This window comes from Lissotriton helveticus, chromosome 9, assembly GCF_964261635.1.
Source record: "Lissotriton helveticus chromosome 9, aLisHel1.1, whole genome shotgun sequence".
NCBI lineage: Eukaryota > Metazoa > Chordata > Amphibia > Caudata > Salamandridae > Lissotriton > Lissotriton helveticus.
Genome location: NC_136070.1, coordinates 1,221,581,323 through 1,221,598,838, shown reverse-complemented (window position 1 = coordinate 1,221,598,838; position 17,516 = coordinate 1,221,581,323). Strand labels below are relative to the sequence as shown.

General features: G+C 44.5%; 1 protein-coding gene across 4 annotated transcripts in view; it reads left to right on the top strand.

The window, feature by feature from the left end:
• The window catches only part of NR2C2 (nuclear receptor subfamily 2 group C member 2), a 268,072-nt gene that overhangs the window by 160,875 nt on the left and 89,681 nt on the right, over positions 1-17,516 (top strand). For all 4 annotated transcript variants that reach the window (XR_013601140.1, XR_013601141.1, XM_078661704.1 and 1 more), the window contains exon 9: positions 14,685-14,862. Coding sequence is in view for 2 of the 4 variants with exons in the window: in XM_078661704.1 (XP_078517830.1) it covers positions 14,685-14,862 (178 nt within the window). In the remaining 2 variants the exon portion in view is untranslated. The remainder of the gene's footprint in view (positions 1-14,684; positions 14,863-17,516) is intronic.

Here is a 17,516-nt window from a genome sequence, read left to right as displayed (position 1 = left end):
CAAAACAGGTAACCTGGATTGTCCATGGCGCGATGTGGATGGATCTCATTACAGCCACACTCTGGCCACCTTGTGGGTGCTAGGCTTGACAAAGGCTAGACTGCTTGTGCTGGGCCTTGGTCTCTGTGGCCCAAGTGGCACGCTGGCAAGCCTCTGTCTACAGATGCGGTCTATCAGTGCAAAGCAGCTGCAATGGTTCTTTGAGTCACAGAGACAGATAAGTTGCTATCACATTTCTTTGGGTCACAGAGGCACAAGGCAGCTGCATTTGCAATCCTAAAGGAAGTGGCATTGGGCAGCTGTGATTCTGTGGCTCCCATCTGGGACCGCAAATAGTCTATTGCCCACTGACACCTGGAGCACACAGATTACTCTCATCTATATTCCTTCTTGCAGATGCCATCAACACCGGTATATTACTGCGTCTGGCTCATGTGGAAAATCACTCATCCTGTAGGGTTGACAGCCTCTTTCCCTCTCTCCAGACAAGTTGGCCTCTAGGTCTTTAAGGCAGACAAACAGCTTCTTCCAGCAAGTAAAGACTCTAGAAACCTGGCTTTCAGGCAGACACTAGCACTGCCGTCCTCTGTGTACTCTGTGGAGCACTCCATTTTGTAATCCTCACTAATAAGAGATCAGGGAAACGATGAAAGACTGGGGGTCCATTTCACCGGTAATAACAGACTACAGTCCCACTTTTCATCCCTATCATCTATCAGATAGAAATGATACAGAAAGACTAATCCGCAACTCATCTCAGCTAAAGGGCTAAGTATTTTCCTGAGTGGCCCTTGTCTCTTCTTTTCCTCTCTAGTGTCTAGGTCTCCTCCCTCCAACTTCAAGAATGTGAGCTTTCACTGTCTGGGAAAACAACATAACCTCCTCTTAAGATATTAGTACTAGGATTTGGGTTATCTCATTGAAGTAGAACTTCACATCAGTGGACCATTGGGCCTCCACTCCAGTGACTCTGATAAAAAGGTCTGATCACAATTATGGATTCCCAAAAGAGAGTGAGTGTGTGTGTGTGTCTATCTGTCACTATCCTGGCGATTTCATATATATTGCTCCAACAGAGGCTGTCACCTAGTGCGGAAGGGTTAGATAATTGAAAGGCACAGGGAGTCAGAGCCTCAAAAGATCGAGGTTTTATAGCCTTTCCTGAAGCAGAGTTCTGAGTGGATGAGGCACAGTGACCGGGGAGTGTATTCCATGCTTTTGTCCCAAGAATGGCTACAGTGTTTTTTTTGTGATGTCCCCCCCCCCCATTTTACATATAAAAAGAGGGGGTTTTAATAGGTGTGTTGATGAGGACCTAAGGAGGCGTGGGGTAACATAGGGTGTGAATCTAGCTGATAGGTATTTATGACCTGATGCTCTAAACGCCATGAAGGTGATTACGAGTATCTTGAATAGCACTCTTTTGTGGACGGGTAACCAGTGCAGTGACTTTAGAGCTGCTGAGGAGCGGCGCAGAAGTTTAAGCACCAGATGGGCTGCTGCATGTTGAACAGTCTGGAGCTTTTTAAAAATTGACTTGTTGGCGCCTGCATAAAGGCTGTTACAGTAATCCAGTTTGGAGGTAAAAGGGCTGCAGTCATAGTTTTTCTTGCTGTACTTGGGAGTAAGTCAAAGAACTTATTTAGGGATTTTATCAGTGGAAACACTTCCCAGCCACCCAGCCACTGTTTGTGCTTGTGGACAAAAGGTGAGAGTCATATCAAATATCTACCCAAGATTGTTAACTACCTCTACCGTATTAGGAGGAGGGGGGGGGGGGTCTATCGGCCACCAGCAACCAGGAGTGAAAGTGTTGGATTTGCCTTCTAGCATGATCTGTTTTTTAGTATTACACTTCAAGTGGTTACATTTCATCCAGTGAATGACCTCTGTGAGACAGTTGGAAGTTCTTTTCTGTGCTGGTAGAATATTTGTCTAACGCTAGGATTAACTGGGTGTCATTAGCTTAAGAGGTGGTTTCAATATTAAATGATGATATCAATTCTATGAAGGAGGCCATATGTGCATTGAACAACACTCGGCCTAGTGCAGAACACATGTGTGCAAGGGTTTCTCGGCTGACTGATAGTGTCCAAGAGTGACTACTAGTCTACGGTTTGTCAGGAATGATTTCAGCCAGGCCTGGGCCCGATGGGAGATGCCACAGGCCTTCAGATAGTATAGTAGAATATCATGGGAGATAGTATCAAAGGTGGCTGATAACGCTTAAAGAATTAGCAATGCATTTGTCCCTTCATCCAGAGAAAATTTTAGGGGTTCTTGTGGTAAGTAGTAGTGCAGATTCTGTGGAGTGTGATGGCCTGATGCAGAGTATTATTTTCTTCTAAAAATGTTGTCAGTTGACTATTGACTAGTTTCTCAGTGATTTTACGGAGACAGGGTAATAGGGTGTTGAGCCGGAGGTTGGAAAGAGTGGTAGGATCGGGTTTTCTGCAGGGGCTTAACTGCAGCAAGTTTCCTATCCGGGGGTACTTCTGAGAGTGAGGAATTAATTATGCTGTTAATGAACGGGTTGACTGTGTCGATAAGGGCGTGCAGTACCTCCGGAGGGCAGGGCTCAAAAGGGGATCCTGATATGCAGGACAGAATGGCTTGACAGGATTATTTCATACTAATCATGTGAAAAGGTAGGAAGTTAAGACCCTCGTTTTGGGATTCTGATAGTAGGTCTATAGCGGGGGAGATGTCTCCTTGAAGTCAGTTTGTAGATTTTGTATTATCTATTCAAAAAGCTATTTGATTGCAAAGAGTCTGTGATGGAGGGATATCATGTTCCAGTAATTTAGGGTGCATGAATGATTTCACAATTTTAGAGATAGGTTTTTGGTCTGAATCAGTTAGCGTAAGTAGTTTAGTGTAATATAATTGCTTTTCCAATCTAATTTGTTGACAATAGGTTTTAAGGGCCCGTTTGAACTGGATAGGCTCCTCTGGTTCATAGTCTGTTCGCCATCTACGTTCTAGCTGTCTACATTGTAGATGTAGATCTCTCAGCTTTTGAATGCACAGGGGGATGAGACTTTGTTGGTGCGTTTCCTTTTTAGAGCGACTCTTCCAGGGAGTTGCTGAGCGTAGACTTCCAGCAATTGAAGTGGTAGGATCTCCTGATGTGTTGGGTCTGAGATTCAGTGCATCAATCCTGAGGTCTCGATTAGCTATCGTTTATTCCATTTTCGCACCATTTTATGGGGTTTCATGGATGGGACCCAGTGGGGTGTTGGCGCACTTCCGTTTAATCTCAAAGGGTATGAAACTGTAATCTGACCATGACATGGGCACTAGGGCATTAACCTTTAGGGAGCAGAGATTTGAGCAGATACCTCCACACTGTGTGAGGAGGAACATACCAACTGCTCCAGTCCCAAGGTTTCTAGAGTACCTAAAGTTTCTGACTCCGGGTTTGTTCTTTTATTCTAAATACAAGTTGAAATCCCCTAAAAGGGTTAAGGTGGAGTATCTGAGAATTAAAGGGCCCAGAGAGTCTCCCAGCAGATCTAAAAAGCGGGAATTTGGACCCGGTAGGCGATAAATCAGAGCTCCCGGGAAGGAGGCGGAGCCGTCAACTTGAAAGCAGAAGCCAAGAAGTTCCGCCCCTTTCAGGTCTGTGAGTTGAAAATAGAGCATTGAAGTGTATTACGGTATATTATACCAAGTCCTCCTCCCCATGATTCGGGCCTGTCTTGTCTGTGCTCTATGTATTATTAACTGGGATAGTAGTTTGCTGCCAGTACAATGAGGGCATGCTTGGTGCGCCTCTCCAGATCACAGAACAGGTCCAGGACCTCACTCATGTCAAGCAACAGGCCTAGGCCTCTGCACAGACACGAGATTAGTATGAGGCTAGGGTCAGAAAACCAAATACACTGTGAGTCACTCAGGGCAGGGGATCACACTTGTATCCCCATGCAAGTGACATTCCCATCCCAACAGTAAACAATTTGTGTCTTTTTATCAGGTAAATACAAACTTCATACCGAATGCCTTAAGTGGTTTAACAGTTTAATTTCATCCAGAAATATCTCTTTCCAGGCCTTGCTGTTTTCCAAAAAGTTATTATTTCACTCTACTGGTGAAATGTATAGTAGCCCCATAAATTGTTTGTCCCTATTCAGAAACATTTTCAGATGTATGTATAGAAAGCTGTGCTAAGCGCATGTTCACAGGTGTACTCCTGGTAAGGATCGGGTGACATTTCCTACGATATCCTAATCCCAATGCCGAGTTATATATAGCAGAAAAGTCTGCACGAGGGAAACCATATCCCCTGTACAAACACCTTTTTATTCGAGGCATATGAGCTGCAGATCTCACACTTAGCATTAGATTGCCATCTGGTTTGGGGCTCGGATGCTTGCACGTTGTTTTTGTCTTGGAAGAAGTCTTTGTAGTCACGAGATAGGTGACTCCTCCCTTGGACGATAGTGCGCATGGGCATCGACTCCATCCTTAGATTGTTTGTTTTTTCAGCCATTGGGTTCGGATGCAACTTTTGCGCTCCGGTTCGAAATCTATATTTCAAACTACTTTGACGCAAAAAACTTCCATAAACTCTTCGGATTGACTTCGAACATCTTCAGCTTCGACACAACTTTCATCCGCTCGATTCCAGTCATCGACGCGGGCCATTGGGCCTATCCACGCCGTGAGGCCTACGGCTCAAGGAAAGGACGCCATTCAAATACTGCCCCCAGTGTGGAGCAAAATTCCCGCACTGTGACCATCACAAGGTCTGCAACCTGTGCCTATCACCTGAACACGACAAATCCAGCTGTCCAGCCTTTCGATCGAAGAAGACCATTCGAGATCGAAGGGCTCCTCAACACATCATGCAGAGATCAGTGGACATCTTTAACGAAGGCCCAGATGTCCCAGAAGAACATTCCGAAGATCTCCAAATTGTATCAGAGGCAGAAGACTCGGACGACTCCATCACTCCTGGTCAACGAGTGAGTACTACTGCCCCTACCCCTACCCCACCACCAAAACCAAAGGCAATGGTCACGACTTCGCCTGCTGGCCCCAGTGGCAACTGAAAACACACTTCAGAAACCCCGCCACCGAGCCCGGCTCTGAAGAAAAAAGAAAAGCCTTCCAGTGTCTCGGGACCAAGCAAACCGCATGTCCCAATCCCACCGGCACCTTCGGCACCGAAACCAAAAGAACTCTCGGCTTCGAAATCAGTTCCGACGCCTTCCACCTCTGAAGACATATCGGTCCCGAAAACCTCGAGGCCAGTAGATAACCCGGCTTCGAATGTTTCCAAGCCTAAAGATCCCGCTTTCGGCTCCGAAGCCAAGACCCTCGGAACCAAAAGCTAAGCCTAAGGACTCTACCAGGCCTCCTAAGGCCAAAGACGATAAAGGTCAACACCACCCACGCTCAGAACCGAAAAAATCGGCGCCGAAAGCGGTTCCTGAGGAAGAGGAACTTTTTCATCCAGATCCTGTCAATCCTAAACAGAAAAGGATTTATATTGATCCAGAAACAGGACATGTCACCACTGTGCCATACAGGAAGAGGAAGTTAGACACAGCACCTGCTCCTCCAGTGCCTGTAAAGAAGAAGGACTCTGCCACATCACCTATGCATCCTTCTTCTCCTATACTTCCTTCTAACCCACTTCCTCTCCCTAAATCTATTACACCACCTCGAACTGAGACTTTTTCACCTCATACTTCTCCACCTCATACACCCCCAGATGATGATGATGAGGACCTAGGGGTGGGGGTTGACCCAGATGACCCTTTCACGTATCCAACTGACCCACCTGATTGGGAGTACCCTATCCCAACAGATATCCCAGACGTCCCAAGCCCACACACATACCCCTCAAAACCATCTCCCCCAGACGAGAATATTGGTTTTGGACAGTTGATTAATAGGGCTGCCATCTATCAAGGCGTCACAATGCACTCAGATGCAGCAGAAGAGGATTTTCTGTTGGATACATTTGAACAGTCCCAAAAGACAGTGCAAATATTGCCAATGATTAAGGGAGTCATTAAACATTCCCCCGAAGTGTTTAAAGATCGCGTACGTGCCAGGATCCTTAACCCAAGAATAGAAGAAAGTATAGACCTGCCCCTGCAGATCCTGCTTACATTAAGGGACAGCTGCCTTTGGATTCTCTAGTAGTTTCCAACGCTAGAAAGTGCGCCAACTCCCAAACCTCCGGGCAAGCGCCACCCCCTGATAAAGAATCCAAATTGCTAGACACTTCTGGCAAAAGGATAGCGGCGCAAGCAGCCAATCACTGGCGCATAGCCAACACGCAGGCACTGCTCGCAATAAATGATACGACTCACTACGACCAGTTAGAAACCCTACTACAACATTTGCCTGACCAATATAAAACACAAGCAAATGATCTCATCCAAGAGGGCAAGCTAATTTCAAATGCGTCAATAAAATGTGCACTTGACGCAGCAGACACTGCCTCTAGATCCATCAATACCAGTGTGCTCCTTAGGCGACATGCCTGGCTGCGCATCTCAGGCTTTAAGCAGGAAGTCCAGACTACCATCCTCACCCAGCCGTTCAACCAACAACAACTTTTTGGCCCGGCTGTGGACACTGCACTTGAAATAATTAAGAAAAACACGGAAACTGCTAAGTCCATGGGAGCTTTACAGTCTCCACAAACACGGGGCTGCTTTCCTCGCTCCTTCTATAGAGGGGCCTCCAAACACATGGGAGCAGACAACTCATCTTCGTTTAAGGCTGCTACACAAACATCCCCAATAGAGGATACTTTAGAGGCTGATACAGAGGAAATAACAATAAAGGAAGAAGTCGCGGTAATAACAACACGCGTACCTCCCCACCACAAAACAGTGACTTCCCTCTGCTCCCCCTACACCATCCCACTCCAGTCGGGGGGAGATTATCACAGTTCCTGGTTACTGCCTAGAACTTACAGCTATCACCCAAGCAGCGCCCCATGTCCACAGAACATCTTACGCTCCTAAAACAAGAGGTTCTCTCACTGCTTCAAAAGCACGCAATAGAGACTGTTCGTTTACAACATTAAGGAACAGGGGTTTACTCGCTGTACTTCCTAAAACCCAAGAAAGACCGGACCCTACGACCAATACTCGATCTCAGGCCTCTCAACCTATATATACACTTAGATCATTTTCATATGATCACTTTCCAACAAGTGCGCCCGCTACTACAACAAGGCAACTTCCTTGCCACACTAGATCTCAAGGACGCCTACTTCCACGTTCCCATACATCCTTCTCACAGGAAGTATCTAAGGTTTGTAGTGGACGGACAACACTATCAGTTCAAATTCCTTCTATTCAGAGTCACAACTGCACCCAGAGTGTTCACAAAGTGCCTTGCAGTAGTAGCTATAAAAAGGCAGGGGAAACCCAATAAAATGAATCACCCGGCATGCAGACGTAATACGCTAACTCATAAAGACTCGCTAAGAATTCATTTTCGGGCTATCACGACAAATCATACATCGGAAGTGGCCTCCGAATACCAGCAGAAAGAGGCTTGCTGAGAATTCATCTTCAAGCATTCCAGATATTTTTATATTGGAAGTGGCCTTCGAACATCAGTATAAAGATCTGTCTGAATCAACTGATGATTTTTCTTGACGTCTATTGCCATCCATCCATTTCTCAAATATCCTCTATCGAAATTTCAGGGAGTTTTTTCAGCAACGAAATGTTCTGTCCTGATGATGGTCTACAAGACGATTGCACATTAGACCGAAACGTCGACTCTTTCATCTTCTCCTAAAGTGTTGCGTAGTCACCAACAAACGACCATTGTTTATCAATTATTTTTGGTTTTTTGCAAATTTAAATCAGGAGTAGATGAGTTAGCTGTTAACTGAAGGGTTTCCTCTGTTCCCAGCTTCTGCTTGAATTTACTTTTGTGTTCTTGTCTCCCAAAATGGAAATTGATTGCCATGATATTAAATACTAAAATTCATTTTTGAAAGATATATCCACTATCTCCGTGTTTTTACTCTTCCTTCCTTTGATTGATTCTAACCAATAATCAAGAGTGATATTCTGCTGATACACCTGAGTGCGTTACATATGTACAACTCACAAATAAGTTTCATTTCTTACAGAAAATAAGTCCCTTGTAGCAGATTCTGACTTGAAATATTTGCAGTAGTAGCAGCACATCTCAGAAGACAACAGATCCATGTCTTCCCATATCTAGACGACTGGCTTATAAAAGCCAAGTCATTCAATAAGTGTGTTCAACACACTCATCAAACCATTCATGCATTACACAACTTGGGGTTCACGATCAACTAAGTCAAGTCGCATCTCCAGCCCTCTCATATACATACACCAATATCTGGGGCCACAATAAACTCCACAGCTCTAGCATATCCCAGTCCAGCCAGGATAGCAAGCATACAAGCCCTCGTCACAAAATTTCAAGTCCAACACTCTCTCCCAGCCAGAGTGTTCGTACAGCTCATAGGCATGATGGCATCTTGCATTTTTATTGTGCCATATGCAAGACTTCAAATGCGTCCATTACAGAAATGTCTAGCACGTCAGTGGAATCAGGCTCAAGGACAACTTACAGATCTGGTGTTGGTGGACAGTCGCACACATCGCTCTCTGCAGTGGTGCAGTTCCTCGAACCTGTTCCACAGATAGTACTCACAACAGACGCATCCCCTCTCCTCGAACATACAACTCAGGGCAGATGGACCACTCAACAAAAAGTGCTCCACATCAATCACTTAGAGCTACTAGCAATATTTCTAGCACTAAAATCTTTCCAAGTTCATGTACAAAACAAAGCTGTCTTGATTCGGACAGACAAAATGACAGCCAGGTACTACATACAAAAGCAAGGAGGCACACATTCTCTGCAACTGTCCCAGCTTGCACAGAACATTTGGAGATGGTCCATCCCACAAAATATATATCTACTGGCCGAACACCTTCCTGGAGTTCGCAATCAGATTACAGATCTGTTAAGTCGACATACACAATAGATTCACGAATGGGAACTGCATCCCCAGGTTCTTCTACTATTTTTCCACATGTTTGGCCAACCAGACATAGATCTGTTCGCCACACATGACAGCGCAAAATGCCCATCCTTCGCCGCCAGGTTTCCACACCCGTTGTCCAAGGGCAATGCGATATGGATGACCTGGTCAGGCAGATTTGTGTACGCTTTTCCATCAATCCCACTGATGCCACTAGTGGTATGCAAGCTCCGACAACAATCTCTCAAACTAATCTTAGTGGCTCCCACATGGGCACGCCAACCGTGGTTCACAACGCTGTTGGAACTCTCACTAGTTCCGCACCAAAAACGGAGCCTGTCCCCATCCCTGCTAATGCAGAACCATCAATCAATCAATCAATCAAGCATTTGTAAAGCGGCTACATACCCGTGAGGTTCTCAAGGCGCTGGGGGGGGGCGGGAGGGGCTGCCGCTGATCGAAGAGCAAGGTCTTGAGAAGTCTTCTGATGGCCAGCAGGTCCTGGGTCTGTCGTGGGCTGGTAGGGAGAGTGTTCCAGGTCTTGGCGGTGAGGTAGGAGAAGAATCTGCAGGGGGCGGTGGTTTTCCGGATACGTGGAACTGTGGCGAGGGCGAGGGTGGCAGGGCGGAGGTTGCGGGTGGGGGTGTGGAAGCTGAGTCGGTTGTTGAGGTACGTTGGTCCGGTGTTGTGTAGCGCTTTGTGTGCGTTGGTGAGGAGTTTGAAGATGATTCTCTTGTTGACGGGGAGCCAGTGCAGGCCTTTCAGGTGGGGTGTGATGTGGCTGCGTCGGTGGACGTCGAGGATCAGTCGTTCCGAGGCGTTCTGGATTCGTTGTAGTCGTCTCAGGAGCTTGGTTGTTGTTCCTGAGTAGAGGGCGTTCCCGTAGTCGAGTCTGCTGGTGATGAGGGCCTGGGTAACGGTTTTCCTCGTATCGAGAGGGATCCATTTGAAGATCTTGTGGAGCATTCGGATGGTGTTGAAGCAGGTCGCGGAGACGGCGTTGACTTGTTAGTTCATAGAGAGGGTGGAGTCGAAGATGAACCCCAGGTTGCGTGCGTGGTCGGTGGGTTCCGGGGCTGTGCCTAGCAATGTGGGCCACCAGGAGTCGTCCCAGGCTGATGGGGTGGGACCGAGGATGAGGACCTCCGTCTTGTCTGAATTCAGCTTCAGTCTGCTGTCCTTCATCCAGTCGGCGACGGCCTTCATTCCTCTGTGGAGGTTGGCTTTGGCAGTGTGGGGGTCGTCGGTGAGGGATATGATCAGCTGGGTGTCGTCGGCGTAGGAGATGATGTTGAGGTTGTGTTGTCGTGCGACGTGGGCGAGAGGTGCCATGTAGATGTTGAACAGTGTCGGGCTAAGGGAGGATCCCTGTGGGATGCCGCAGATGATCTCTGTGGTTTTTGAGCGGAAGGGTGGGAGGCGGACGCTCCGGGTGAGATGGAGAGATGGAGACATGGAGAGATCAGACATCCAGATCCAGATCAGCTACATCTAGCGATCTGGCTCCTGAAGTCCTAGAGTTCAGTTACCTTAACCTACTACCAGACTGTATGAACATCATTAAAGAGGCCAGACGACCTACTACTAGAGCTTGCTATGCTGCAAAATGGAAAAGATTTGCCATTTACTGCATCAATAATCATATTGATCCACTAGATGCTTCCATCCAGAATATCATTTGCTATCTACTGCACTTGCAGAGATGTAATCTAGCCTATTCATCCATACATTTACATCTATCAGCACTCGCTGCTTACTTACAAAACAGACACTTGTCACTTTTGTCACTGTTTAGAGTCCCTGCAATTAAAGCCTTTATGGAGGGCCTGAAAAGAATAATTCCTCCTAGGTTACCACCCTCTCCTGTGTGGAACCTAAATATTGTTCTTACCAGGCTCATGGGGCCCCATTTGAAACTTTACACAAATGCGAACTACAGTTCCTCACATGGAAAGTAGTAAGTGAGATCCAGGCTTTCACCATACAGGAACCATTCTTACAATTACTTCGTAACAAAGTGGTTCTCAGAACAGACCCAAAATTCCTTCCTAAAGTCATCTCTCCATTTCATCTTAATCAGTCAGTGGAGTTACCAGGATTTTTTCAAAACCCAGACTCCGTAGCAGAGAGAGTTCTACACAACCTGGATGTTAAAAGAGCCCTACTTTATTACATTGAAAGAACCAAATCCTTTTGCAAAACAAAACAATTGTTTGTAGCTTTCTCCCCACCGCATAAAGGAAATCCCATCGCTAAAGCTGGGATTGCAAGGTGGATTGTTAAATGTATTCAAATAAGCTACCAAAAAGCGAAACGCATATTAACAATTCCTCCTAGAGCGCACTCCGCACGCTAACTAGGAGCTTCTATGGCTTTCTTAGGGAACATTCCCCTAGAAGACTGTAAAGCAGCAACATGGTCTACAACACATACCTTCACTAAACACTATTGTGTTGACGTGCAAGCAAGCTGCTGTAGGCCAAGCTGTTCTTAAAATTCCCTTTCAAACTACTGCAACCGATACAGATGACCACCGCTAGGGGAGATACTGCTGTATAGTTTATTCTAAGTGTGAGATCTGCAGCTTATATGCCTAGAATGGAAAATGCTACTTACCAGTATGCATCTGTTCTTGGCATGTAGAGCTGCAGATTCTCACACACCACCCGCCTCCCCGGGACCTGTATCTGTTCCAGTTCTATGCGCACTATTGTCCAAGGGAGGAGTCACCTATCTCGTCACTACAAAGACTTCTTCCAAGACAACAACAATGTGCAAGCATCCGAGCCCAACACCAGATGGCGATCTAATGTTAAGTGTGAGAATCTACAGCTCTTCATGCCAAGAACAGATGCATACTGTTAAGTAGCATTTTCCTTTCTGCACGTGGGAAAATGTTCGATGGCATGTGTGGCTGTAGATACACATGCTCTGCATACTCCTGCCATCTAGTGTTGGGGTTGGAGTTGTGCAACTTGTTCTGCGAAGTAGTCTTTTGAGTCACATGGTAGAGTGACTCCTCCTCTTGGTGATATTGCACATGGACCTCGACTCCTTTGTTAGATTGTTTTCTCTCCGCGGACGTGTGTGTCTCTCCTCCATATTCAACTCCACACAGTACGAGTCTTCGGTCCTGTCTTTGACGGTAGAGTGTATCTCTATTGCACTTTTTGAATTACTGCGCCCTTTGAAAACATTTGTCGGTTTAGACAGCGACCGATCACCCTTCTGGGTGCTGCCCATCATGGGGTTACTTCCATGTGCACCGTTGGTACTGAAGATGCGTTTCTGGTGGAATGGAAACCAATATTCGCACACCGACCAACATCAGGTGCGCAACCTTTGCCTGCTTCCTGATCACTGTGAGGGTACCTGCAAGTCTTTCAGATAAAAAACACACACATTGTGATCAAAGGGCATGTTGACTGGAGATGTCACGCCACCGCGAAAACGATACTCCCATCCTTTTCGGTGAGGAGCACACCCTGGAAGAGACTGCGGCCGAAGTGGACAAAAAAGCGTTCTGCGGCTTCAATGTGGAGGATGAATTGGAGTACACACTGCCACTTGGGCAGCGCATGAGTACTGTTGCCCCAGACCATGCTTCTCCGCCCAAAAAGGCTTTCAAACATTCACCCTCCCCCCCCCTCTTAGAGGTCACTGGACCGCCAAAACCATCTGGCCATTGTCTAATCCGAAAAGATACTTCCGATGCCCTGCCTACAGGCTCGGCACTGAAAGCCTCCACTTGGGCTAAGTCCTCTGGTTCGACCGCCTCGGATCGAGCACATTCCTCAGTCTCCACTAAGCCTTCGGGACTGACACAGCAGCTGACTCCCTCTTCTTCAGTGGCATACAAAAAGTCACCAATTACCCCCTTGATTCCAAGATCAATCGAGTCAAAACCCTTGAAGCAGTTCTCGGTTTCCAAGTCCCCTGTCAAGCCTATACTTGAAAAAATGGACATTAGACAAAGAAAAATCCACATTCGAGAAGGAACAGGGCAAATTATAGCCTCTCCTCCACTGAAGAGACAGTTAATTCATGAGGAGGAATTGGACGTCCCTACACCTCTCAAAAAGAAGACAAAGGACAGGGCTACCTACCAGCCCTTCGCATCATCCTTCTGAACCACCCTCCCCCGCCCCACCTCTTCCATCATCACCACCTCCACCATTCCCCTCCTTCTACTTCATCTCCACATTATGATCCACTTGATAATACACCTCCAGGTCTCACAAAGGGGTTATAGGAGAACCATTAGGGGACCCTGATCCATGGGACACTTATGATACAGACCCTATAACTCCCAATGACCCCGATCTGTATGCAGCTCGTCCCTCCCTGTCCTGAAGATGCTAGTGCTTACCAGCAAGTGGTTTTGCTAGCGCTGTTACTTTTCATGGAGTCCAGCTACATAAACAGGACTTCCTCTTTGATGCACTGTCATCCACTCATAAAGACAACACAATTTCTGCCCATGTTCCTTGGCATGTTGTCATGCTGATGACATATTTAAAGAGCCAGTGCATGCCTGTGTGATAAGCCCTCCCCACTTCTCATTGTGTAAGGAGAGTAATACTAGCCCTGTGCGACAGCAAATGTACAACTGTTTCTACAGAGGAAAGTGGAGTGAGATGAGTTTGTGAATGCCTCCAAAAGTACTTTTGTGAGTGTTCCAAAACTGCCATGGAGAATCACACCTTGGAACCCCCACTTCCCACCACTTAAATATGACTTTTAGCTGCAGAGATCTCCGTACTCCGGGTAGGGGAGCTCTCCAGCATCATAACTTGGTTTACACCTGCCAGGAATCCCTTCCAAAAATTCCTGGCATGTATAAAAACAAGTTAAATTCAGTAGTAAACATTCCCTTATGAACAAATTTACCTGTGTGTCTTAAACTAAACAGACAAAAAATCTATGTGTGAAACATTCACATATGAATTGTTATGTGTTATCAATGGGACTATTAAAGAATACCACCCTGGAAAGTGGTACTCTTTTCAAGGAACTCATGACCGACAATATAATTATTTAATAAGTATTTTTTGCCTGTGATGGTGTTCTCATAAAAGTTAGATTTTTCTCCTTCGGTTACACAGGTACTATTCATTTTTCTTAAACCTCTGTTCTTTGGCAATAATTCTGAAGTTTTACTAGCGAGGTATATAAAAGAGTAATGTGAAATAATTTATTTTATTGCATGATCATTGTATGATCTTTTACTGGATTGCAGTGTCCCATGGTAGGACTTTAGGATGCGGATCCATATTATTAAAGTAAATTAGTCCGGAGAACCAGGGTTATGATAGGGACCATGCTCTGCCCTTGATCCCTTTGAAAATGGTATTCGCATCATGGGAATATACCAATTGTATTTGTAAAATAATTAAGATATTGATCTGTAAAATGGAAGCATATCTGCATTTGTTTAGAAGTATTAGAGATGTTTCCAATAATCAAGATACCTTTCAAAATCTACATAATTTTCTTATCTTCTCTAAACAAAGCTTTTAAAGTTTGTCTGAGAACCTAAGTTTGTAAATAGTTTGTACAATTGTATATGTATCTGTGTTTTTGTGTATTATCTCTGCATGCAAAAACCTATTGAAGGATTGGGCACTAGACAACCACTTGATATCTGTGTAACATTTCCAAAATGCACTTTAATCTGTAGGGCATTTGATACTCTTGCAAAAGCACTTAGCACTGCGGATGGAACAGCAGGTCAGAATGTGGCTGATGATACCGATGCTGCAGGAGGAGGTAACATCCAAGTTATTAGTCGAGATCAAGTTACGCCCATCATAGAAGTAGAGGGCCCTTTACTCACAGATACACATGTTACATTTAAGGTATGTATTCGCTATATTTACTAAAGTGTGTGTTCATTTTGGCCTGCTATTTGAAATGATCCATGACAAGTCTATCTCTCTCTGGTACCCCCTCTTTCACCCCCTCTCTTTCTTTCTGCTTATCTATTTCTCCCCCCCCGATCCCTCTACTTCCTCTGTTACACCTGCACATACTCTTAAGAAGGGACACAATATGTTCAAATTTGGAATAAATATACGCTTACTGGTAGCTACCATGCAATTTTTAGTTCACCATACTTTTCTGCTGAACTATTTATGATAAATAACTATTTTATCCGACGTAGATTATCCGTTCTAGGGATTTCAAAGCCTAAGGGTAAATGAGATGATTTTGTTATAGGGTCAAATAGCAGGTGAACAATATGTATGCATATGGGAACTAAAGTTCTTCTGATAAGGATTAACTACTGTAACCATGCTTTAGCTTTCATATTGTTAGATCAGAACGATCTGCATACGTTTCTTTCGTGTGCTCCATGATTAGCACTTTACAGACATGAAGAACCATGCATCGCTAGGCTTGTTCAATCCAGAGCCTTCCCTTTTCCTGAGCTTTCCTTTTGTAAAACTCCACTGTGCAATTGGGCGAAATGCACATTGCCTGGATCTGGCAAAATTATAAATCTTGACAAGGATAAAGCTATGTTCAGCATGTACTGTGATGTGACTCTGACTTATATATTCCATTGGCGGTGCAATTGGTGTTTTTGGATGCGCTGAAAATTATTCATTTAGCTTTATAACTTACTTTAATGCCTCGGGCAGCAAGGCATAATATTCAAGAACCTATATCTTTGATTTAATTAATATTTTTATATCCCAATATATTCCAAACATGTAGAATATTGCGCAATGAGTTATTGGTGCCATTTTCTTTGGTTGTTTTCTTACAAACAGAAATTAAACTGTTTGTTCCTGTTTTGTTTCAGCCCGTTAAGAACTACTTATGGGGTTGTTCTTTGATTGGATGGTACTAGAACAAGTGCCCAAGCAATTTAAGAGCTTAAATGTATCCTAATTCCTCACGGGTTGCTTTTATGACCTTGGTAATGTTGTAAGCAGTGCATGGTGCCATCTACTGTGGAGAGTTCTGAACTGGTTACCCTTGACAAATGTATTGTTTTTTTTTTTATTGTTTAGTTTGAAAAGGTTTGAGAAACATTTATGATTTTGCCTTTTGTTGGTTCTTTTCAATTGAAGGAATGTGTTCCCAAAGACAGATATTGTTTTGCCATAGTTAGGATTGTTGGAGGTATAAGTGGTTGTGCAATATCCAAAGGATCAGAAGATCTGCTTTCTTGTTGCATCTCAGCTTAGCATTGGGCGCTTCTCATTTTGTTTAGTGTACATGATCTTTTACTTGGATACCACTGCATGTAGGTGAAAATGATCGCTAATCAGTGGAAATAATCCATTTACAAGGGCCATATCAACAAGTACTTTGTTTGGTGGGAGGGTTTTTTGATACACACTATGTAAAGGCACCACAGTGACTGAAGTTAAAACAGGTTTATTATGAAGTTTACATATTCGAGATGACCCCTGTGCCTGCCTTGGTGTAACACACAAGGTACTTTCATACCAGGGCAAAGCAGAATTATGCCACAGTTCCATTTTTTAAGAAAAAAGGATAAAACACTATATAACAGTGTCAGTCAACAAACAAATTCATGATACCTTCAGTGTGTCTCTGATAACAGAACTGTCAAAAAAACAAATCTAAGAATGTAAGCTAACATATAATATAACCTGGTAGTAATGTTTTACGTAGTACCCACTACATACCTCTGCTCTGAACCATTTCCACTGATCTACTTCTTGCCAGTGCCACACATCTTTCCATTTCTCGTTATTTGCAGGTCACACCTGTTGGCTGACCTCTCACTGTCATCCACCAGCAATCCCCCTGCAGTCCTGAACCCATCTCCAAAACCTTTCTTTTCCACTATTACCATTCTGTCCTCTCTGAAATAAAGCATCCCTCCTGCTCCACCTTAGCACACTGACCAAAACAATATATATTTCTCTGATGTTTTTCACTTCGATACGTTCAGAGATATCATTACTTCTTGATCCAATCTGTCTTTTGCACCCAAGCTCACAACATTTCTTCCACTTCTTCCTTTACAAGTTGCCTCACTCTATCTGCCTGTCCTTTCAATTGCGCCATTTAGCAATCTGTTGACTTTTTCTACAATCTCATTTTAATGTGGGATTTTAAAAAACTACACACGTTTCACAACACATCCTCTCAAATTACTGCATCTCATGTGATGCTAGTGGTAAACCATTTTTCTTTTAATTAGTACTCTGGACACCATTCTCTCATAAAATTGCACTCCGTGCATTGATGGAATCTTTAGGAATATCCCACAAGAGTCTACTTGCAGCTATTACAAAAAGACTTCTAACAGTGTTCACAGTACTAAAGCTAACCTCTCATCCCTTGGACCTCTTGTCCAATAAAATGAATAAATATCTTGTTCTTTTCTGAGCATTATATTCAACTTCGTTTTCCCCTCCCTACTTTAAGCCTCTTATCACTTTTTACCTATGACACCATTCTCTTCCCCGTTATTAACCTCCTCATGTAAACATGACCATTAACCTCTTTCTTTTAAGTGACTTTTATG